At 40.3% G+C, this 23,184-nt stretch overlaps 1 protein-coding gene across 1 annotated transcript in view; it reads left to right on the top strand.

Moving 5' to 3' along the window:
• The window catches only part of CNTNAP3 (contactin associated protein family member 3), a 198,331-nt gene that overhangs the window by 106,157 nt on the left and 68,990 nt on the right, over window positions 1–23,184 (top strand). The window contains exons 9-11 of the mRNA XM_070049821.1: window positions 7,028–7,199; window positions 10,842–10,948; window positions 15,300–15,419. Of these exons, the coding sequence (XP_069905922.1) occupies window positions 7,028–7,199; window positions 10,842–10,948; window positions 15,300–15,419 (399 nt within the window). The remainder of the gene's footprint in view (window positions 1–7,027; window positions 7,200–10,841; window positions 10,949–15,299; window positions 15,420–23,184) is intronic.

Here is a 23,184-nt window from a genome sequence, read left to right as displayed (position 1 = left end):
GATTGATGGGAATATTTCCTAAAGCACATTGTTCATTGCAGTTTTGCACAAATTATTGAACTGTGACTTACTAGTGAAGAAAACACATCAAGTGTATCAAATTATTATGAACATTTGACAAATATTCAGAATTTCTGGATACACTGGGCAACTTTAATCCAAAATTCTGAAAAAATATTTACAAGGGTACTTCAAAGTTCATGGAAAATTGAATTAAAAAATAAGTTTATTTGGATGCAAAAAAAGTTTTGAAATCTATACATATGAGTTTGTCTTCAAAAAATTCATGACAATTACATATCAAGTAAATAAAAATAATTTTTAAAGTGCATTCCTTTGGAATTGCTGAATATATAGTAAGTGAAGCCTCTCTTTATGAAGTTTTGATTAAATGTACACCTTCTTCAGTTCACAAGTTAACATGTTTCTCCTCTGGTAATTGTATTAGGCCGTGGGTTTATCTCAAGTTTAGATTAAGTGATGTATTTGCTGAGATTTTGAAACCATGTTAAGCCATGTGTCATTCCTGTAATAAACAAAAAATGGATCCCTATTGGCTATCTTCAAAAAAATGTACTTTACATAATTTTTAAGAAATTGGATCCTGTGGCTGGCGTGGTGGCATTGTGGGAAAAGCCACTGCCTATGATGCCATGATTCCATATGGGTGCTGGTTTGAGTCTGCTGCTCCGCTTCCAATCCAGCTCCCTGTCTAGAAAAATAGTGGAAAATGGTCCAAGTTCTTAGGTCCCTGTAACCCTCCTAGGAGACCTGGAAGACGCTCCTGGCTCCTGGCTGCAGAGCAGCCCAACTCCAGTCATTGTGGCCAAATGGGGAGTAAACCAAAGGATGCAAAACCTATCTTTGTCTCTCCCCTCTGCCCCTCTCTAACTCTACCTTTCAAATAATAAATCTTTGTTTAAGTCATGTTAACTGAACATTAAGACTTTTTTACATCCTAGAAATGTGTTGTAATGTCATTTGAGGTCATTACTGTATTTTGTAAAAGGCTTATTTATTTGAAAGGCATGCTTGCGTGCACACACACACACACACACACACACTCAGAAACAGATCTTCCATCCATTGATCCACTGGTTCATTCCCCAAATGCCTGCAACAGCCAGGATTATTATCTGAAGCCAGGACCCAGGAATTGGATCCCATCTCCCAAAGACTGAGCCATCCTCTGCTGCCTTCCCAAGTAGGTTAATAAAAAGCAGGATCAGAAGCAGAGTATACAGGACTTGAACTTGGCACTCTGACATGGGATGTAGGCATCTGAAATGGCTGCTTAACCTGCTGTGCCACAAGGCCTGGCCCCACTGTAACTACATCTTAAGGAATAAGATAATATTTGGAATTATAATTTTGTCAGATGATATAATACGAATATTGAAGATACTTGGTCTATTTATGAAACATCTTTGCATTAATAATAGCTTGCTAAAAAGAAAACAGACCCTGAAAACCTGATGCAAGTTCTTATGTCTAAAGTAATGGGAAGCCACAGTGAGTCAGATGCCTCTTTGCTGGTTTATTTCATTCCCAGTGTCAGATTGCTCTAAGAGTTTATCATGTTTCCAAAGTGAAAAAGTCATCTATCTCAAGTGCAGATCTTGTTCTCAAGAAAATAAAAAATGTGACATTGATGTCTTTTGATTGGGTAATAACAATTAAGTCATTTTCTTTTATTAGATGTTGGCAGCATTTTAATATTTTTTTTAACTTATTATCCTCCAGACTGGATAGGGAAACTTTTTTTTTTTTTGCCAAGGGCCATTTGGATATTTATACCATCATTCGTGGGCCATACAAAATTATCAACTTAAAAATTTATGTTTATTGCATTTTTGCATCCTACCTGTGGTTGCCTTGGCAGGGCCAGAGCAGATTTCGCTGAACGTTTCCCATATCTGCTAACCTGTGAGCCTGAGTTCAAGCTAATGAAAACCTGTGGAGGGAAGAACTTCACAGATCTACATGTAGAAACCGGGATTCTTTGGTTCAGAGGCAATGACATACAAAAGTGAAAAAAAAAACTGCCAGCATTTCCCCGACTATGGAACCTCGCTTGATGCAGTGCTGACAATATCTGGGTGTCTTGGGCTTCTTGGAAGCTGGGGGATGCAACTGATCATGTCTCTCCTGTGCTGCCAGTCTGCTGAGTGGTTTCGTACCCAGTAAGAAGGGCCTGGCAAAGGCTGGATGCTCAGGTTCCCAAGGGGTGAATGTCAGGTTTTTTGGTGACTACTCAGTTCTTTATGAGAGGTACCTAGGTAAGGTCTGCATGCCAGGTTCCTGGTGAGAATCTGAGTGGGTCTCTGTAGAGACTCCCCCACCCCCTTTTTTTTTTTTTTTTTTTGAAATTCCTATGCAAGTTCTTGATGGGAGGCCTCTGAAATCTCTGAGGAAAGTTTCTGAATGAAGTCTCTGGGCAACACAAGGTCTCTGGGGGAAGATTCCTTCAGCCCACAAGAAGTTACTATGTTGTCTCAGTGAAGGATCTCTGTGTGGTCTCTGAACAGCCCTCACTTAGACATCTGCCAGAGACCTTGTATGGAGACCCCCACAAAGACCACAGAGATGTGCCATGCAACCCCACCCAGACCTCCCAGAGAGACCTCCCTGGGATCTCACACAGACTTTCCTTACCACACGGAGAGCTCACACACAAACCCCACAAAGACCTTTTGTGGACACCTCATGCACCAGCATCATAAGACAGGGACCTTACCTAATGACCCCAAGGAAATAACACTAAGAGGCCTCCCACTGCCCACTGCCAGAGTCCTCTTCCAGAGATGACTTTATCCCCACGAGACCCTGCAGATTCCTCCCTGCGGGGCAGTGGGAGATCTCTGGGATGCTCCCTGTGCTTAGTCTCTGTGGAGAAATGTGATTTCTCTGAGCCAGATCTCTGTGGGAGTCTCTGAGTGATGACTCTAGGGTTCCATACGGGCAGTCTCTCTGCCTCTTGTCTCACCCTGTGAACCTCCCTCTGCACACACTCCATCATTCATCAGGGGCCCCTCACCAGAGCCTAGGCTTGTACCATGCTATTTTAAATTTAAACCTCCAAACTGTAGGTTAAATAAATCTCCCCTTATTATAAGTCAACAGCTTCAGGTATTTTTTAAAGACTTATTTTATTTATTTGAATGGCAGAGTTATAAAGAAAGGGAGAGAGACACATACACACACACACACTTATACACACACACACACACACACATGCAGAGAGAGAGAGAGAGAGAGAGAGCTCTTTCATCCTCTGGTTCACTCTCCAAATGACCACAACAGCTGGGATTGGGCTAAGCTGAAGCCAGGAGTCCAGAACTCCACTTGGGTCTCCTACATAGGTAGCAGGAACCCAATCACTTGGGTCACTTTCTGCTGCTTTCCCAGGCCTGTTAGCAGGGAACTGGATCACAAGTGGAGCAGCTGAGATTTGAACCAGTGCTCATATGGGATGCCATACACAACAATGTTGGGCCCTCAAATATATTCTGAAAAAATTAATCTTCCCTAACTTGCTTTGCATCCCCTCAAGTCTTACTTAATTTGTTTTTGGCATTAAAGAAGTTCATAGCCAAAAGAATTTGCCTTTAATCTTAGATGAGACTTTGGATTTTGCTCTTTTAAATTAATGCTAAGACTTTGAAATTATTTAAGATGGAATTTATTATACATTAGCTCTGTCAGAGCTAATGGTGGCTTCTCCACTTTAGTGTTCTAAGAGCCAGAGCATTGAGGTTCTGGTCCAGTGTCTGACTGTCAGAAGGTTGTTGCACACAGTTAAACCCCTGCTCCATTCGCCCCTAACTCTCTCTCAAGCTAAGATAGATATGAGATAGACAAAGGTAGATGACCCATTGGCAGGGCCATTCATTCATTTGGGTCAGAGATGGGTGTGGACCTCAGAAGCCTTGTACCTGTGCACACACACATCTAGAAGTTCTGTCCTTGCTTCTTCTCTGAAGTGTGAGAAAAGCTGAAACAGTGGGTGGAGCCTCTGCTTGTCTTTAAGGCTAAATCAAGAGTCTCCATGTCCATCCCAGCCTAATTTAATAGGGAGTAAAAGGGGCTTCCCAGGGGCAGGCATTATCAAAGAAATCCAAGACCAAGACTTGTTCTTCCTTCAAACTCAGAGCCTGGCACCCCCCAGCCCCATTCAAGTTCCCAGCCATTGGGTGACACATGAAGCAACTTGGCTGTGACACTTCCTGGAGCCTGGTGTGAATTTTCAGGCCTATGATGCCTCTGCAGACCTGTTCCCTACAGCTGCAAGTTGTTTAAGGTAAAGAGGAAGGAGTGGAAAAGAGTTGAACCAGACACTCAGGCAGGATGTTTACAGGTTCTTCGCATTTTGTTTTTTACATTGTTCTTATTTGGGTGATGATGGCATCATGGGAGAATAAGGTTCAACAAAGGAACTCAGCATGGGTGTGGACTTTAATACCACTGTCACCTTCCCACCACCAAAGCCCACACCAAACATAGCACAGACAGAAGCCGTTACCCTCTTATGAGGAAAAGAAAAACATGAAGTACCTTGGGTATATTAACATGAAAAAAAGTTATTTTTCTCCACATGGGCAGTTTTTCCTTGGAGATGTGTTTCCTACCGGGGGAAACTAAAGAAGAATTTCAGGTTGAGCAAATGAGTGACATCCCTGAGGACTGCCTTGGGCAGAGGGGATGGAGGCATGAGGTACCAGGCATTGCTGTCCTCTGTTGGGAAGGACTGACTGGGGACACAGCCTTGCTAAGTGGGGAGAGAAATGGGGATGCCTCAGACACTGGCTCTCATTGTTGAACTTTTGCCAAAAGGTAGAAGAACATAGTTGGGTCAAGAAAGAGGGTGGCAGTTGGCTCTAAGGATGGATCTGACCCAGAAGTGAGGACTGGAATTAGGGACTGGATGAAATCAAAGTTTGGGGTGGGACTTCAGATGGAACTGGCTGGACCTGCAAAAACAGTGGAGACACTTTAAACTGCATTTGAACTGTGTAGGCACTCATGATAGCATTGAACAAGAACAAAGGGGGCTATAATGCAGAAGAGCTGCCAGAGATCCAGGCAGTAGCCACCACGGATTCACTGTGCAGAGAGGGGAAACCCCAGGAAATCTGATTATTTTTGTGACTATAGTTCCCCAAGATATTGGGAGCTGAGAGCTGATGAGGTCGGAGCATCTGTCCTAAGTTGTGTTTCACCTTCCAGAAGGGTTATGGAATTGTCGTATCCTCCTCAGTACTTTCTGAAAGGACAAACCTAAGATGACAGACTAGTTTCTTTTGTGTAAGATATTTGAAGGCACCAAAGCTTTCAGGCTTTGTCAAGGGTGTTACCAGCTGCTATTAGTATGTTTTACAGTGAGAATCGGTAGGAAAAAGCAGAATAGAAGTATTTGAAAATTCTAAGGTTCACCAAAGAAGTGGCCAAGAAAATACATGTTCTATAGCAGGGAATTGTGGTGCAGAAACCTCTTGCTAAAGGGATTAGCCTAAGTTAAAGGGAGCAGTGTGCTTTTTGACAAAGTAATGAGAGGAAGGTCTTAAAGGCATCTCAGAAATCTTCAAAGCACCCCTCCCTCCCCACATCACAAGCCCAGAGGACTGGAAAAGCAGAATTGATTCGTGGAAACCTGGGGCACTGTTCCAAGAGCTTGTCCATGCCTGCTTTTGGATTCATTTCACTATATTCAATCATCAAAGCACCCTGCAACTGGAGCCATACATTAGGCTGCTGCAAGTATTGTTCACCCAGATAACACAATCTGGAATCATTCATGTGATACTGGTTTTATAGGGATGCAGAATGCAAGAATTATGGGGTTATGGTGACTCCTTCCAACATGATTTCATGGAAAAGCTTAGAATCCCAAACAGAGACCTGTTACAAGGTTGGAGGCACTGGAGAGCCCCATTTAGAGCAATGCCTCAGAGAGATACACAGATAACCTGAAAAAACTGAAGCATGGACTGCAACCAGTAAAACTGTAGAGGCAGGACTGACCGAGTCTTTGGGAGCCCATAACCTGCCACAATGTACCCAGGATGCCAGACACAGAGTTTTAGATTTTAATGTATGCTCTGCTGGGCTTTGATCTTGATTTGATCAGATTGTTCTACCCTTCTGTTTCCCCATCTCCCTCATTTTGAATGGAAATATATACCCTGGGCCTGTTCCACTATTGTGCATTGGAAATTCTTAATTTGTTTCTGGCATTAAAGAAGTTCATAGCCAAAAGAATTTGCCTTTAATCTTAGATGAGACTTTGGATTTTGCTCTTTTAAATTAATGCTAAGACTTTGAAATTATTTAAGATGGAATTTATTATACATTGTACGAGGCAAGACTATGAGTTTCAGGGAGCCAGAGGTGGAATACTAAGAATGTAATTTGGCTCTCGATTCCATACTTTGAAATCCCAAAGTCAAATATATATGATTTTTCACCCTTTTGTACATTGAACACTGAACTTTGCTTCTCCTATCTGGCTGTAACATTGTATCCATTAACCAATCTTTCTCCTTCTTTCTGTACCCTATCTCTGGTAAGCACTGATCTACTATCTTATCAGATCAATTTTTTATTTCCACATATGAGTAAGAACCTCATCTGTGACAAGTTACAAATCAACCAAAATATAATTTTTAAAAAATATTTATTTATTTGAAAAACAAAGTGACAGAAAGAGAAAGAGATCTTCCACCCACTGGTTCACACCCCAAGTGCCTGCAACATCCAGGGCTGGGACAGAATGTAGCTAAGAGCCAGGACCCCCACCAGGGTTCCCCAAGCTGGGACTTGAACCAGCACTCTGAAATGGGGTGTGGGCATCTCAAGAGATGTCTTAACCTGCTATACCACAGCACTGTCCCCAAACTACAATTTTTAAGTAGCATTTCTCATAAAAAAACCAGTTCTCATAAAATAAATTTCACAAAAAAACAGTTCTCATAAAATAAATATGGGCAATATTTTCAAAGTAACAGTTGGTTCTTTCCTGTATGTTCAGGCTGCCCTGGCAACAGCTCTGGATATGGATGCAGCAGCCCCCTGGAAGGGTTTCAGGGCTGCCTGAGGCTTATTTCCATTGATGATGCAGTAGTAGATCCCATCTTAGTACAGCAGGGAGTGCTGGGGAGTTTCAGGGACCTCCAGATAGACTCGTGTGGCATCACAGACAGGTAAGGAGACCCCATGTAATTTTAGCATGCTTGTTTTAAAAGTTTAAAATAAAATGAAGTCAATTGGGGAAAAAATTCCATTTGTTCTCTCGTTCTCTATCATCTTCCCATAGGCAATGGAATAATCATAATTGCAGTGAGGATTAAAAAACTGCACCTTTAGTTGTATTTTTCAAATGATAGTATTTATTAGAAGACCAATACTTCATTATTAATATGGTCCCAAGTTACTGGATTCATAATCATCAAGCCAGTTCTTGCAAACATACTCCATCAGTCAGATGACATTTTCTGGGACAGGACAATTTGATAAGTTATTATTCTTTTAATTTACATCAGTGACCCAATACTGCATCTTCTACAGAGAAAATGAAAATCTCTCCTAGAAAAGTTTGAACTGCAGAGATCAAGGAAGATATGTGCATAATGGCAGATTCAATGAACTGTGGAGAAGATAAGAAATATTTTAATTCTTTTTTATTTTATTTAAGTTATACAGGTTTCATATATTTCATGTGTACAGATTTAGGAATATAGTGGCACTTCCCTTCATACACTCCCTCCCACCCATGCTCTAATCCTTCTTCCCCCTCCCTCTCCAATTCCCACAATTTTTACAATGATCTATTTTCAGTATACTTAATGATCAAATATTTAACCTTACTCTAAATAAAAGAGTTCAATGAATGAGGAAAAGACAAACAAACAAAAAACAAAACATTGTTCTTCAACAAGGAAGAGACAAGGGCTATAAACAATCATTGATTCTCAAAATGGAGTGCAAATAACACTTTCAGATGCTGATTTCTTTTGATTTGGGTAAATTCCCAGGAGTGGGATGACTGGATCATATAGTAGTAGCTCTACATTCAGATTTCTGAAGTATCTACAAACTCTCTTCCCCAGTGGTTACAACTGTTTACATTCCCACCAACAGTGGACCGGGGTACCTTTTCCCCACATCCTCGCCAGTATTTGTCATTTGTTGTTTTGTATGGGTGCCATTCTAACTGCAGTGAGATGAAACCTCATTGTGGGTTTGATCTGCATTTCACGGATGGTTAGTGATCCTGAGCATTTTCTCGAGTGTCTGTTGGCCATTTGAATTTCTTGAAGTTATCTTTTTAAATCAAATTTTTTAGTCTGACTAAAAAATAACAGTGGGCTCCCTGGATGGCAGAGCCACACATACTGGCTGTCTCATGTTTGGATAGGTTTTACCTTCTAACGTCCCCAGTTCCACCAGACTCCTATAATCAAAATCAAAAACTCTAATTGTGCCTTTGTACAGAGCTGCTGAGCTCCTTTGCCTCTAGAAACTCCCCAAACTGGGGTGCTGCCCCTTCACCCCCTCACCCAGAAATGTTAATGAGGCCACTTTCCCTTCCAACCTTCTCAGCTGATTTATAAAAGCAGAGACCAGAGGGTCTTTCCCCCTAGCTTCATCCCATCCTCAGCTCTCACTCCTACCCAATGCTGAGGGTATGCTTTGGGTTCATCCTCACACACTTTACCAATCCTTGGCCCTTGAAATATTTGAAAAGCTGTGATACTGGTTGCTCATAACTATTATGCTCTGAAAACAGAATAAGCTCTCATTAGCTGCATACAATTAGTCAAAGTCCTGGCTTTCAAGTGGAGGTATGTTGCTGGGGTGCCAAGTTGGTGGGGTTTCTTCTTAGTCCCCCAGATCCCTCTCAAAGGGTCCCTAGAGGAGCCAAACACAGGACTGTGGGGCTCCTGGCAGCTTTCTTATCTCAGCTCCCTGCCTAACCTTTGTCCACCAACACAAATAGGCAGTCTTTTTCAGGACCTCTCAGCCCCTCTCCTGCCCCTTCTCTGGACCCAAGTAGGCAAGACCTGTATTCTTACCAACTCTGCCATTTCCACAAGGAAATGTTCCCTCATAACTCTGGAAGTATGACACCTCCAACTTTGTGTTTTTTTCAACATTGTTTTGGATACTCCGGGTCCCTTAGGGGTTCCTGTGAATTCTGCATGAAATTTTATATTTTTGCAAAAAAGGCCACTGGATTTTTGATAGGATTATATTGACTCTGTAGATTGGTTTGGATAGTATCTTAACAATACTAAGTCTTCCAATAACTGATTGCTCATTCTAAATATAAAAGGTGACGATGAGCTGACCTACATTAAATGTTACCCAAAATTCCCAAACTGTTTTACTCCACAATCGAATATGGTCCTGTCACTTTCTCCCCCTATTCGTCCACCTCCCTGTCTTCCTTTCGTTCCTTTTGAAAGTCTTCAATGTAGCAGTTAAGTATAGCAAATTTGTTTATTATTATTGATTTTTTAAATTCTTTTTTATTTTTTAATTTATTTTTTATTTAGTAAATATAAATTTCCAAAGTACAGTTAATAGATTACAATGGCTTCCCCCCCATAATTTCCCTCCTACTCACACCCCTCCCATCTCCTGCTCCCTCTCCCATTCCATTCACATCAAGATTCATTTTCAATTCTCTTTATATACAGAAGATCAGTTTAGCATATATTAAGTAAAGATTTCATCAGTTTGCACCCACACAGAAACAGAAAGTGTAAAATACTGTTTCAGTACTAGTTATAGCATTACTTCACATTGGACAACACACTAAGGACAGATCCCACATGAGAAGTAAGTACACAGTGACTCCTGTTGTTGACTTAACAATTTGACACTCTTGTTTATGGCGTCAGTAATCTCCCTAGGCTCTCGACATGAGTTGCCAAGGCTATGGAAGCCTTTTGAGTTCGCTGACTTTGATCTTATTCTGACAGGGTCATAGTCAAAGTGGAAGTTCTCTCCTCCCTTCAGAGAAAGTTACTTCCTTCTTTGATGGCCCCGTTCTTTCCACTGGGATCTCACTCGCAGAGATCTTTCATTTAAGTCTTCTTCTTTTTTTTTTTTTTTCCAGGGTGTCTTGGCTTTCCATGCCTAAAATACTCTCATGGGCTCTTCAGCCATATCCAAATGTCTTAAGGGCTGATTCTGAGGCCAGAGTGCTATTTAGGACATCTGCCATTCTATGAGTCTGCTGTGTATCCTGCTTCCCATGATGGATTGTTCTCTCCCTTTTTGATTCTATCAGCTAGTATTAGCAGACACTAGTCTTGTTTGTGTGATCCCTTTGACTCTTAGACCTATCAGTGTGATCAATTGTGAACTGAAATTGATCACTTGGACTAGTGAGATGGCATTGGTACATGCCACCTTGATGGGATTGTATTGGGATCCCCTGGCATGATTCTAACTCTACCATTTGTGGCAAGTCTGATTGAGCATGTCCCAAATTGTACTTCTCCTCCCTCACTTATTCCCACTCTTATATTTAACAGGGATCACTTTTCAGTTATTATTATTGATTTTGTTAGCCACATGTGAGTTAACATTTTGTCACTTGGGTCAAAAAGAAAAAAATAAGATGCCATGAAAAATCAGCTGCTACAGATACATAAAATAATGAATATCATGCCACTGGATATATTTCTACTAAATTTATCACTACAGTCATCATAGGTCATAGAATTCTCTTGTATTTGCTGTTATTTAACAGGAACCTGTTAGTTTCATACACACAAATAAGACTTCCTGATCCTTGATAAAGGGAAATAACAATTGTGTCTGTTTTCTTTTAGGTGTTTGCCCAGCCACTGTGAACATGGAGGCGAGTGCTCCCAGTCCTGGGATGCATTCTCCTGTGACTGCACAGGCACAGGTTACATGGGACTGACCTGCCATTCACGTAAGCCACACACCTCAATGCTTGTTTCTATGTATTTATAATTTTTGTGTCAATTCATTTTCATTAGTTGCTTACGTGTATCTGTATATTTTCAATCATGCAAATACATCATACTCAGTGTTTTAGCATACATTTAATTTCCAGTATATTTTTCAATCTGCCTCATTTAATACAAGGGGGTGTTGAAATAGTTTACAGAAATAGGCAATACTGGGGCCAGTGCAGGTTAATCCTCCACCTGTGGTGCCGACATCCCATAAGGGTGCTGGTTCTAGTCCCAGCTGCTCCTCTTCTGATTCGGCTCTCTGTTGTGGCCTGGAAAAGCAGTGAAGGATGGCCCAAGTGCTTGGGCCCCTGTACCTGTCTGGGAGACCAGGAAGAAGTACCTGGCTCCTGGCTTCAGATTGGCGCAGCTTCAGCCATTGCAGCCATTTGGGGAGTGAATCAACAGAAGGAAGACCTTTCTCTCTGTATCTACCTCTCACTGTCTATAACTCTACCTCTCAAATAAATAAATAAATAAAATCTTTAAAAAATAGTAGTACTAAGTAAAATAGAAAAAGAGATAATAGTAATCAATGAGAAAATAAGTCTAGGAGAATAAGATACAACAAAGAATAAGAATCAAACTAAATTAATCAAGAATGCATAATGTAACAACCTTATTTCATTACTTGATTTGAGCCATACTTTGAAACAAAGACAGAAAAACAAATCATTCACAAGATTTTACACTCTCATTGTTAAATTTAATAGGATTAAAGATTTTTTGAAACAACAACAGCAACAAAAATATGGCCTGGGAATGCTATGGTAAAGTTTCAGAAGAAGAAATTAGATAACAGCTAGAAACTAATGGGCTTTTAAAATCTCTTTGATAATAATGATGATTTTAAAGTGAATAATTATAAGAGTATTCATTTACTGAATGCTTAAGTATGCTTGCTGCCATCTGTTGTTTTGCTTGTACTTGTATTAAATTATTTAATCCTAAATCAACTCTTGGGGAAAAAGTACTATTATTATACCTGCATTGCAGAGTTGAGGACAAAAAGAGAGTAAATAACTTGCTACCCATCTAATGAATGGCACAATAAGGAATTGAGTTAAGTTGACTCTGAACCTTTTAGGATGCTGGAAGGGTAGTCCATGCATAAGCAGCATCAGAATCATGTGGAAAACTTGTTAGAGTGAAGGAATCTCAGGTCTCACCCAAACCTACAGAATCAGCATCTCTGAGGATGGGGCCCTAGGAAACTATTTGAACCAACTGCCCTGGTTATTCTAACACACATCAAAGTATGAGATTGCTTCCATGAAATGACTTATCATAGCAATTCTATATTGTTTCTATTTTATTAAAAATTTTGTCTTTACTGAAGAGTCAGCCTCTGTATACTTTAAAGCCCCTTTCATTTTATTGACCTCTAATTTGTTAACAATTAGAAGAATATGACCGACTACACACACATTTTTTTCGGCTTGTTTTGGTATTTTTGATGACTTTTAAGGTTTTCTTCTTCTCTCCTATATCTCTAGTAACATTTCTGAGCGACTTCCCTTAGAAACAATTTCCCCCATCCCTGGGTCTTCAGGGAAATGGAGTAAGATTCAACGTCATCAATTCAATCACCTATTTATGCTGAGAACCTCCTTTAGAGAGTTCTTCCATGTAATATTCAATTTTATTTTCATAAAAACTATAGGGGGCATGCAGGGTGTAAATGAACCTAGAGAATACTGCATCACCAGCTCTGAGTTTCTACAAAATAACTGGGCAAAGAAGGACACAATCAGGGCCAACTCTGTTACTAGATTTTTGGTTTCCAAAGCTGTTCCAACAGTTCTAGGAGTTGGGTGGCCCTCTAAAACCAGAGCTGAGTGACTTGAGAAGGCCACAGGGCTCATACAAGGAGCAGATCCTGACCTCTGTCTACTTCTGTCCTCCATACATAGCATCTCCCATGAAGCAGATGCCCACGCCCAGGTTACCTTTAACTTTGTATTATCTGCCTTGCCCAGCGTCATCTCTTACACAGTGTGGATAATGGATTAGTTGAATTATCACATGGCTGTTGACTGAAGTAAAATTGTAACTCCAAACAATTCTGCAGGAAAATATGAGAAAAGAGAAGTATTCCAAATTTCAATCTGATCTAGTAATTGGGTTAAATATGTTGTAGTTTTTAAACAGATACACCAAGCATAAGTGTAATTTTGCCAAGCCCACACTCATGGGCTTACCGTGCAACTAGACTGCTGCACCAAGTTGTCATAGGTAATTTTTCTTTGGAACAATTCTGCAGTTAATACATATATTCATTGTCATGTAAAAAGTCTAATATATTGGCAGGTGTTTGACACAGAGAATAAAGGCACCACTTGGGAGGCCTGCTTCCCAAATCCGAGTGCCTGGCTTATCTACTTCTGACATAGCTTCCTGCTACTGCACATCCTGGGAGGCAGTGGCTCACTTGCTTGCATTCCTGCCACCCATGTGGGAGACCCAGCTTGAGCTCCAGACTCCTGGCTTTGGCCAAGCGCAGCCCTGGCTGTTGCAGGCATTTGAGGAATGAACCAACAAATAGAAGACCTCTCTCTGCCATTCAAATTTTAAAAACCAAAATAAATTTTAAAGGTTTTTCTAATCATCATCCTCAGTATTTGCCCCCAGTCCAATCCTATTCTTGGGATTTGCCTTAAGTGTTTGAGAAGAGTTTTCAATGAATATTTATGAAAGTAACTGTACAATCTAGTCTATGTACAATGTCCTTCTTATAAAAACATACACACATTCCCTTCTCTTTCCCATAGCATGGCTTGTTTTCCCCTGTATTTCATCTTTTCACTCAATTTGTCCTCCCCAGCTGTGTCTGTGTTGTTGCTAAAATGGACTGGTGCTGGTAAGACTTTAGGACTCTATGCCCTTAGCGTCCTCACCTTCATCTTTCCTGCTAGCCAACAGGTTGCCTTCTAATCTTTTTCTAAACTCATGCTGAGGATTGGTGATGCCCATCACCTGCAGATGTTAAGTCCATACTTTGTATTCAATAAAACATTTACTTGCACAAATTAAAGTACCTAATAAATTAACATTAAGTCAGGACGTCTCTCATAATAATATTTTCTCTCTTGTTTTAATTATTTTGAATTGTCACAAAATACTGCAGAAGTTTCTTTATAAATCAAAAGTTTTAAATATTTTTAAAACAAAAGTTTCTTTTTACAATCAACTTTAATTTTTTTAATGAAGACAAGTTTCTGATTTGCAAGCTATATTCATCTCTGCAAAGTACTCATTTGTTGGTTGTTTGTAAGTAAGTAAAGGATACAATTATTAAATAATTTAAAAGTATTTTATAACATGCTTAACTACTAGACTACTAACACAAACTGAAACTAATGTACTTCAGATATTCAGTTCCTGCAGGCAGAATGAGGGCTTATCCTTTAATTATAGCACTTATTTCTGAATCTGGTTGCCATGACTTTGAAAACAATCATATTCATTAGCATGTAGAATTCAAATTCAGAGTTTTCCCTCAAAGATTTATTGAATTTTTTTATACAATGCCTCAGAACCTTCATGTTTCCTTGCTTAAAAACAAGAAAATAGTTGTATAGAGGAAATACAATCCCTAGATATTGCCAAATAACTCTCTATTAACGATGGTATTGCATTTTCCACTGTAACTACAAATTCATCTTTAATCAGCAATATACTGTTTCCTTTGTCTTCAAAATAAAAATGTATTTCAAATATTCATTAAGAAGCTATCAACATTCAACATTTACATTCATATAAAATTGATAATTTCCCTCTTTTGTTAATAATAAATTTAATTTTTAAAGATTTATTTTATTTATTTGAACATCAGAGTTACAGAAAGAGATAGTGAGACACAGGGGGAGAGAGAGAGATCAGTCTTTCATCTTCCGTTTCATTCCCCACATGGCTGCCACAGCCAGGGCTGGGCCAAGCAGAAGCCAACAGGAGCTCCATCTGGGATTCCCCCTTGGGTGGCAGAGGCCCAAGCACTTGGCGCATCCTCTGCTGCATTCCCAGGCACATTAGCAGGGAGCTGAATCAGAAGTGGAGCATCAAGTTCTGAAACTGTTGTTATATGGGAGGCTGGCATTGAGGGCAGCAGCTTAATGCCACAACACCGGCCCCAAATTTAACTTTTAAATGTCATTTTTGTCTATCCAATCAAATATCATCCATGCTAATAAAAATGATGTTGAGTAATCTTTTTAACATGTCTGTAATTCAGAAATAGAAGCCTTTTGGACATTAATTAACCAAACTGAAGGATTTCTTCTATTTGTGATAAATGATATGTTCCTGCAGCTCTCTACGAGCAGTCCTGCGAAGCCCACAAATACAGAGGGAACTCTTCTGGGCTGTACCACGTGGATGTAGATGGAAGTGGCCCCCTGGGATCATTTCTTGTGTACTGCAATATGACAGGTATGTTAATAATCTTCAGATTCATATGTTGGTTATTTATATAATCAGAATAGACCATGGAGAAATTGACCTAGTTGGAAGTATTATTAAAACATGCAGTTTGTGGCAGGAATTATGCTGCAGTGGATTAAGCCGCTGCATAAGATGCCCACATCTCATATCAGAGTGCCAGTTCAAATCTGCTACTCTACTTCCAATCCAACTTCCTGCTAATGCACCTGGGAAGGCAGCAAATTACAAATAATAGCCAAATGACTTAGGTTTCTGCCACCCCTGTGGGAGACCTAGATAGAGTTCTGGGTCCTTGGTTTCAGCCCAACCCAGCCCCAGCTGTTGCAGACTTTGAGGAGTAAACCAGCAAATGGAAGATTCTCCCCCTCTCTTTCTATCTGTCTGTGTCTTTCTCACTGTCACTCTGCCTTTCAAGTTTCTCAACTAAGTCCTCTTAGAAAGAATTGCTTAAGCTTCCCTTTTATTAGTAAAAATTAAAATGATGCATATAAAAATAAAACATTCAGTTGATAGTGACATACTTGCTAAATTATAAGTATTATACATGTATTAATTTTAGTCAACAAAATGTTTCACATCTCTTACTTACCAAGATTGTTTAAAAGCAAAATGTGATGCTCTCCCGGAGAGTCCTTACAGCTCCTGCACTTTCATAATACATCTGTTCAAGGCATCACATTAAAATATAAAGCTTAGGTTCTGTGTTGTACATATCTGCTACATTTAAAAAGGTCTTTAAAGGTACTAGGAAATATCATATATGAGGGTAAATGGTTTATGTATGCCTCAGATAATTTAGTGATTTTTATGGCATATATGCTTTTCATAATCAAGGACATTTGCTTCTTGGATTACTTGATATTGTAAAGTCATTCTGGCTTTGATATTATTACAAATACAGCTTAATTATAGAAGATTGCATTAAGATGCCTCTTAGTTAAATATTTATAGTTGTCCCTAGCTCTTCCAACTGCCCTGAGAAAAGAAATCTAGAATAAATGGTTCTCATTTAGTGTGCAAAGAAAAAGTTCCAAAGATTTGGACAGCAGCCAAATAGATCAGCAAACACCAAGGGGAACAACAAAACAACAGAAAGTAGACAACTAAAAGTACAAAAGAGTGAAAATGCTTTAGGAAAGATTGCCAAAGAATATCAGCACTTCACAGGTGAATTAACAACAAACAAAAGCTGAATAAACTGATAAATCAACAACTCCTCTTAGATCCAGGAGAGAAATGAGGTCTCAGAGCAAACCACTGACCCCAGACTGGAGAGAGAGATACAGAGAGTCACAGTGACCAAAGCAAACTCACAGGCAGAAATCTCCAAAGGATCCAATGCCAGGGTAGGAAAACAGACTCTGTGATTCACGGACTGATGAATACTCGGTGTGCACAAGTCTGAGTGTTAACAACTCCAGGAGGACCCAGTCACAGAAGGGCGCCCATGCTTTCGTGAGTTTTATCTGTAGGAGTCTGACCATGTTCTCACACAGTGAATATTAGAGAAAAATCACATCATGCTTCTTAAAGGAGGTGGGGAAAAGGAACAGTTTAAAAATACACCTGAGCCTTCTGTTCTTAACAAGGTCTTCCCTCAGAAGGAAGTGAGCCTAAAGTATGTGGGGGTTTTCTGGAGCCTCCCTTACTCCGCCAAAATGAACTACTTTATTCCAGCCACCTGTGGTCATCCTGTCCGACCTAACGGTGGTGAGGTGGTGCTGGCAAGACGTGTGCAGTTCACTGTCCAGAGGCACAGGCTTACTAAAGACTGAGACCAATCCGAGTGCAAGGGAGTGCTTTAGTGACTGGACTGAAGGTCTGTTGACAGGGGTGACTTTTCCCTAGTACATCATATCCTACTATCAAGAAAAGACTGTGAAGCATACCAAAAGGCAAAAACCGCAATCTGAAGAGATAGCAGCACAAGCTTCAAAAACAGTCAGAGATAACCGGCGTGTTGAAGTTATTGGACTAGAAAGTTAAAACAGCTTTGATTAATATGCTATGGGCGCTAATGGAAAAAACAGACCACATGCAAGAACAGGAGGGGATATAAGCAGAGAGACAAAAATTCTAAGAAAAAAGCAAAGTGAAATGCTAGAGATCAGACACTTTGTGAAAGGAGAAAACTGTCTTTGAGGAGCTCATGAAATAGGGGCAAGCTGAGGAAGAATATCTATCCTTGGGGATGTCCCAAAGGAAATTTCCAAAACTGAAAAGCAAAGAGAAAAAAAAAAGAAAACAGAGTCAAATCTGTTCTCAGATTCTACCTTTTGGTACAACTCCACAAGGTGTAACATACTTGTAAAAGGACTATAAGAAGGGCGATAAAGAAACAGAAGAAATATTTGAATCAATTGTGACAAAATTTCCACAAATTGTCAGAAAGTAAACCACAAATCCAAGAAGTTCAGAGACTAGAGTAAATGCACCGTTCTAGTAAAAAAAAAAGGAGCTGGAAAAGGAAGAAAGAAAAGCTACAGCAAGAGAGACCAAAGAAAAGAAAACTGCTTGATGAGAAGTGGGAGTGGGAAATGATGTGCAGGGTAAGGCCAGGTGTTGGCAAAGGCAAAGAAGCAGAGAGTAGGCCGGCGCCGCGGCTCACTAGGCTAATCCTTCACCTAGCGGCGCCGGCACACCGGGTTCTAGTCCCGGTCAGGGCGCCGGATTCTGTCCCGGTTACCCCTCTTCCAGGCCAGCTCTCTGCTGTCGCCTGGGAGTGCAGTGGAGGATGGCCCAAGTGCTTGGGCCCTGCACCCACATGGGAGACCAGGAGAAGTACCTGGCTCCTGCCTTCGGATCAGTGCAGTGCGCTGGCCGCAGCGCACCAGCCATGGCGGCCATTGGAAGGTGAATCAACTGCAAAAAAGGGAAGACCTTTCTCTCTGTCTCTCTCTCTCACTGTCCACTCTGCCTGTAAAAAAAAAGAAAGAAAGAAAGAAAAAAAAAAAAGAAGCAGAGAGTAATCGCCAGAGAATTGTGATGAGGGGTGTGGTGCGATTATTTATTGCTATTCAAAAACCTCAAAAATGTTGTCAGGCTAAAGATGCTGGTGGCTCTATTAGAAAATGAGCTAAGTTAACATCAACTTCTTTTTAAAAAATTATTGATTGATTGATTTTGAAAGCCAAAGTTAGAGAGAGAGGGAGTAAGAGAGATCTTCCATCTGCTGGTTCATTCCCCAGATGACCACAATGGCCAGTATTGGGCCAGGCCGAAGTGAGAAGCCTGGAACCCAATCCAGGTCTCTGACATGGGTGACTGGGGTCCAAGTCCTTGAGCTGTCTTCTGCTGCTCTTCTCAGGCCATTAGCAGGGAGCTGGATCAGAAGTGGACATGAACCAGAGCCCCATAGGATGCTGGTGCTGCAGGCAGCTGCCTTACCCCCTATACTACCTGCTGGCCTCAATAAACATCGACTGTTTCTAAGAAAAAATTCATCAGTGTTCTGAGATGAATGGGTGGAAGTACAAATGAGAGAAGTTCAAATGAAAAGAACTCAAAAGCCAAACAGACTGCAGTGAAATCAGAAGAGGGCCCAGGTTGGACAGTCCTTGGTGATGCTTTCACGAAGGGAGCATGCATGAAAGACCAGGACAGGAAAAGTGATGGGCCAGGATCTGACACACAAAGCAATAGAGAAAGAATGGTTTGCAATCATTTTATTTTCTCTACAAGAATACTTGATCCTATGACAGTTGAGGAACTATAAGGATACCATTTGTAAGAAAGCCAAAAGACTTTTACCAGCTATGTTTCCCTGTTAGATGTAAACTTAGCTAAAATTATATTTTTGAACTTTTGTATAATTTTAGGCATTGTTCTTTAAAACATTTATAACAGGAAATATTTCTGGTTGATCCAAAAAAAAAAACACACATTATGTCAAGACATTCACGTTTACAGATTGTTCATGTCTGTGGTGTATTGTTACACTGTATCAGCATCTCCAAAAATGCTGCACCAATTCATAAGTAAAATGAACTCTTTGAAGTTGATGTTTCTCTGCCTTCCAACTTACAGACTATGGACCAGTAGCTTTTGGGAATGATGTATATTTTTGCATGTTTTGGTGAGCCGTTGAGAAAACCTTTGCAGTAAAATTAAGAATAATTGTGCCGGCGCCGCGACTCAACAGGCTAATCCTCCGCCTAGCGGCGCCAGCACACCGGGTTCTAGTCCCGGTCAGGGCGCCGGATTCTGTCCCGGTTACCCCTCTTCCAGGCCAGCTCTCTGCTGTGGCCAGGGAGTGCAGTGGAGGATGGCCCAAGTGCTTGGGCCCTGCACCCACATGGGAGACCAGGAGAAGTACCTGGCTCCTGCCTTCGGATCAGCGCAGTGCGCTGGCCTCAGCGCGCCAGCAGTGGCGGCCATTGGAGGGTGAACCAACGGCAAAAGGAAGACCTTTCTCTCTGTCTCTCTCTCTCACTGTCCACTCTGCCTATCAAAAAAAAAAAAAAAAAAGGAAGAATTGTGGTTTTGGGTAGTGAATTTAATTTTAGGTAAGCTGGAAAATATTTTTAAAATACCAGATCTCTACTTTTATAATATTTCCTTTTCTATATTTAAGTGTTAGGTTATTTTTACATGAAAGATTTATTGAAGTAGAAATTCTCATGTGTAACTTAGGCAATGAGACATAATTCCTGAGGCAGTATATTTGACAAGTTTTAATCTCTACTTATTTTTTTGTACTCTGAAATATCTGAGTTAGCTTAAATTCTCTTTTATGGACAACCCAACTAATGAAATAACTGGGTCAGATAACAAGGAATTTTACAGTAGAATATTGCATCTAATTTGAAATACGTAACATTTCCTTAAAGGTTACTAAATTGGATGACTTTTACTATCTACCTATGTAAACATAAAGAGAAAAGTAAACCTGTTCAATATTATTCCAAAATTCCTGTGAAACTTGGCCTAAGATCTAAAGTTTGTGTGATAATTATTTATTAATGTGATCTGTTCCTCTTGGAAAATTATCCATGCCTTTCTCCATTTTTTCCATACCACCCATACTTTCATCTGTTATATATTGAAGGGATAATCTTCCCATAAAGCAATTTACTAAAGCAGAGATATTTGTATTTTCCAACTCATTTGAGTTAAAAGTATTATATGACTAAAATTAAATTAGTTTATGGACTGGTATCTGATATCATAAAATAAAGTAGACACCCAATGTATCAAGTGGTTAAAAGAGCAAAGCTCATAATGCATTTTTGTATTTGTCCCCAACTTTTGAACTTTAGTTGTAAATTATTAAATTATAAAACTGCCATTTTGTCACTTTCATATAAATAATGTGAACAAATATTTCTAAGTGGGAACACAGGAGTACTAAATATCATGAAATAACAACATAGATATTTCAGTGTTACCTAACCTGTAAATAATTTTTGGAAAAAATGTATAGCACCTTAAATTTTATTTTTCCTCAGAACCAAATATTAAACTTTATTTTTGGTTATTAAAAAAATGAAGAACATATTTTTCAAACAAGAGTCATTTCTCCAAAAAGAGTTAACCTTTAATGTGCACGCTCCCAACAACAGAGCATTGTTGATGTTGATGAATCTTCATATTTTTTTTTTTTTTTTTGACAGGCAGAGTGGATAGTGAGAAAGAGAGACAGAGAGAAAGGTCTTCCTTTTGCCGTTGGTTCACCCTCCAATGGCCGCCACTGCTGGCGCGCTGCGGCCAGCGCACTGCGCTGATCCGAAGGCAGGAGCCAGGTACTTCTCCTGGTCTCCCATGTGGGTGCAGGGCCCAAGCACTTGGGCCATCCTCCACTGCACTCCCAGGCGACAGCAGAGAGCTGGCCTGGAAGAGGGGTAACCGGGACAGAATCCGGCGCCCTGACCGGGACTAGAACCCGGTGTGCTGACGCTGCTAGGTGGAGGATTAGCCTATTGAGCCGCGGCGCCGGCCCGAATCTTCATTTTCTTCCCCCAACTCCCATCTTGGCATATAGGAATGGCCAGACCAGGAATTTTGTATGACTTGTTGAGTAAATTTTATTATTTAATTTGAATGTTAATCCCAGTCAAATCATGAAATTAAATTAGCTTAGTTTTCTAAATTGGATATTTGTTGTGTTAAGAGGTAGAACAGGGATGGACTAGTAGTCTCCCTGTTTGTGGCCCAATGAGATAGACTCCAATGAGTCAGAATACACCAGCTTCCACAGACTTCTGAAACCCTTCCTGCATTTAGCCACTGCTATAATTAATCACTCAAATTAATTTGTGATTCAAACTATAAGAAACATCAATTATACATTTTACCATTGTGCCTGTTACTTTAAACTTTAGGTCTCTTTCTTCATAAATGTAATAGGAGGGTCCTTCAGCGCCCACAAATTATTATGTATTAAAATAAATTATGAGGCGCTGGCGCCATGGTGCAGTAGGTTAATCCTCAGCCTGCGGTACTGCATCCCATGTGGGCACGGTTCTAGTCCCCTCTGCTCCTCTTCCAATCCAGCTCTCTGCTGTGGCCTGGGAAAGCAGTAGAAAATGGCCCATGTGCTTGGGCCCCTGCACCCGCATGGGAGATCAGGAAGAAGCACCTGGCTCCTGGCTTCAGATCAGCGCAGTGTGCAGTCCGTTGCGGCCATTCGGGGAGTGAAACAACAAAAGGAAGACCTTTCTTTATGTCTCTCCCTCTCACTGTCTATAACTCTACCATTGTTGTTGATGAACAACTTAATACGTTATCCCTCTTAGTATTTTTTTGTTTATTTGTTCTACTTAATACTTTTAGTTGAATACTGTAATCAATACACAGTTATTCTTAAGTGTTGAAACTTAACTGAAGGGTGATCGCTGTTATATATAAGAGTGGGAGTAAGAGAGGGAAGAGATGTGCAATTCGGGACATGCTCAAGCTGACTTACCTCAAACGGTAGAGTTAGAAACATACCAGGGGATTCCAGTTCAATCCCATCAAGGTGGCATGTACCAATGCCATCTCACTAGTCCAAGTGATCAATTTCTGTTCACAATTGATCATGATGATAGGACTAAGAGCCAAAGGGATCACATAAACAAGACTAGTGTCTGCAAATACTAGCTGATAGAATAAAAAAGGGAGAGCACAATCCAACATGGGAAGCGAGATACACAGCAGACCCATAGAATGGCAGGTGTCCTAAACAGCACTCTGGCCTCAGAATCAGCCCTTAAGACATTTGGATATGGCTGAAAAGCCCATGAGAGTATTACAGGCATGGAAAGCCAAAACACTCTGGCAAAAAAAAAAAAAAAAAAAAAAAACCCTATATGAAAGATCTCCGCGAGTGAGATCCCAGTGAAAAGAACAGGCCATCGAAGAAGGAGGTACCTTTCTCTGAGGGGAGGAGAGAACTTCCACTTTGACTACGACCTTGTCTAAATATGATCAGAGTTAGTGAACTCAAAAGGCTTCCATAGTCTTGGCGACTCATGACAACAGCCTAGGGTGATTACTGATGCCATAAACAAGAGTGTCAATTTGTTAAGTCAACAACAGGAGTCACTGTGCACTTACTCCTCATGTAGGATCTCTGTCCTTAATGTGCTATACAGTGTGATTTAATGCTATAACTAGTACTCAAACAGTATTTTTCACTTTGTGTTTCTATGTGGGTGCAAACTGTTGAAATCTTTACTTAATATATACTAAACTGATCTTCTGTATATAAAGAGAATTGAAAATGAATCTTGATGTGAATGGAAGGGCGGGGGAGAGGGAAAGGGGAGGGTTG

This window comes from Oryctolagus cuniculus, chromosome 10 (assembly GCF_964237555.1).
Source record: "Oryctolagus cuniculus chromosome 10, mOryCun1.1, whole genome shotgun sequence".
In the NCBI taxonomy this organism is placed as follows: domain Eukaryota; kingdom Metazoa; phylum Chordata; class Mammalia; order Lagomorpha; family Leporidae; genus Oryctolagus; species Oryctolagus cuniculus.
The sequence above is the reverse complement of the archived record's forward strand: the minus strand, read 5'-3'. Positions and strand labels throughout refer to the sequence as shown.